The 1,425-nt window shown below is 37.6% G+C and overlaps 1 protein-coding gene across 1 annotated transcript in view; it reads left to right on the forward strand.

Moving 5' to 3' along the window:
* LOC122070292 (ras-related protein RABC1-like) overlaps window positions 1-1,425 on the forward strand; it is a 19,087-nt gene that overhangs the window by 15,329 nt on the left and 2,333 nt on the right. The window contains exons 5-6 of the mRNA XM_042634419.1: window positions 245-366; window positions 576-704. Coding sequence (XP_042490353.1) covers window positions 245-366; window positions 576-704 — 251 coding nt within the window. The remainder of the gene's footprint in view (window positions 1-244; window positions 367-575; window positions 705-1,425) is intronic.

The following is a 1,425-nucleotide window of genomic DNA, read 5'->3' on the forward strand; positions in this document are numbered from 1 at the left end:
GGGGGGGGGGGGAGAGGGAAGATGAGAGAAGGGGAGGGTGAAGGTGGGACTTGATCCCAAGACTTGAGATCAGGCCAAGGTCCTTACCAGCATGCTATGCTGGCACCTTCCTGCTCTAGTACTTCTACATCTAAGAAAAATCATGTATTGTTATCTAACTTGTGTGTGTTCATGCAATTCATACTAAGAAATGTTGTAGAAAACCTCAGTAATTTTTTTTTCCCTCTTGAGGAGTGCTTGACAGTTTATGATGTCACACGGCGAGAAACATTCACAAACCTCTCTGATGTATGGGCCAAAGAAATTGACCTCTACTCAACAAACCAAGATTGCATCAAGATGTTGGTGGGAAACAAAGTGGATAAGGTATTTCTTTAGATTTACTGGCTAAGAGCTTTCATTTTATGGAGAAGCCTAAATATTTTTTAGGAATTGGAAAATCGTTGAAACAGTTTTTCTCTAGCCTATGTCTATTTTGTACTCCATTGAACCGTGGCATGTCAGAAGTCTTACCATTTCAAGGTGTGATACAAGTTGACATCATTTTCTTTTTCTTGTTTCCCCTTCCTCTCCAGGAAAGTGAAAGGGTTGTCACCAAGAAAGAGGGTGTTGACTTTGCTAGGGAGTATGGATGCCTTTTTCTTGAATGTAGTGCTAAAACACGAGTTAATGTCGAGCAATGTTTTGAGGAGCTTGTCTTAAAGGTATGTACATTTCCAATAAACAAGTCCTAGAATGTGCCTAAATGAAACAATAAATGCCACTTTATAATGACTGCATTGTTCAAATACTAAATAGAGAGAACTCCAAGGTCATTACCATTCTTACTGTCCAATTGTTATTTTACTTATTAATTTAGTGTTAAATGTATTGTAGTTGATAATTAATTTTTTTTTCTAACTTATTGGTCTATTGATGTATTTAATTATTGAGAGAGGGTTCTCTCAGCAAGAGGGAGCGCACCAATGAGGAGCAACAAAATGTTTTTAACAGGGATAAGAGACATCAGTTCATGGGAGGAGGAGAGAGAGAATGCTAGTGTACGCTCGGCTTAGAGAACCTTTTCCCCTAATTATTTTAGTTTTCAAATCCTTTTATGTTTGTATCTATGAACTTTCATTTCTAAATTCCCTTATCTAGCGTACCTGATATCACGGTTTACAGTATCTCTGATACGTATGTTAAATTTAGCCGACTGATATGGCAACCAATACTAATACTTTTATTCTTGATCTTTAGCATATCTTAGCATATATCCAGTACGATCTTAAATTTAGCCGACTGATATGGCAACTGATGCTGATACTTTTTATCCTGGCCTGATGTTCACTTTTGCCTCTCAAACATTGGCCAAATCCAGAGTTTGTCGTATTCAGCTGCTGTGTTTTTAGTAGATTGTTCTGTTTGTGAAGAGGTGAGGGTTTT

The sequence above is a fragment of the Macadamia integrifolia genome, chromosome 2 (genome assembly GCF_013358625.1).
Source record: "Macadamia integrifolia cultivar HAES 741 chromosome 2, SCU_Mint_v3, whole genome shotgun sequence".
Classification (NCBI taxonomy): domain Eukaryota; kingdom Viridiplantae; phylum Streptophyta; class Magnoliopsida; order Proteales; family Proteaceae; genus Macadamia; species Macadamia integrifolia.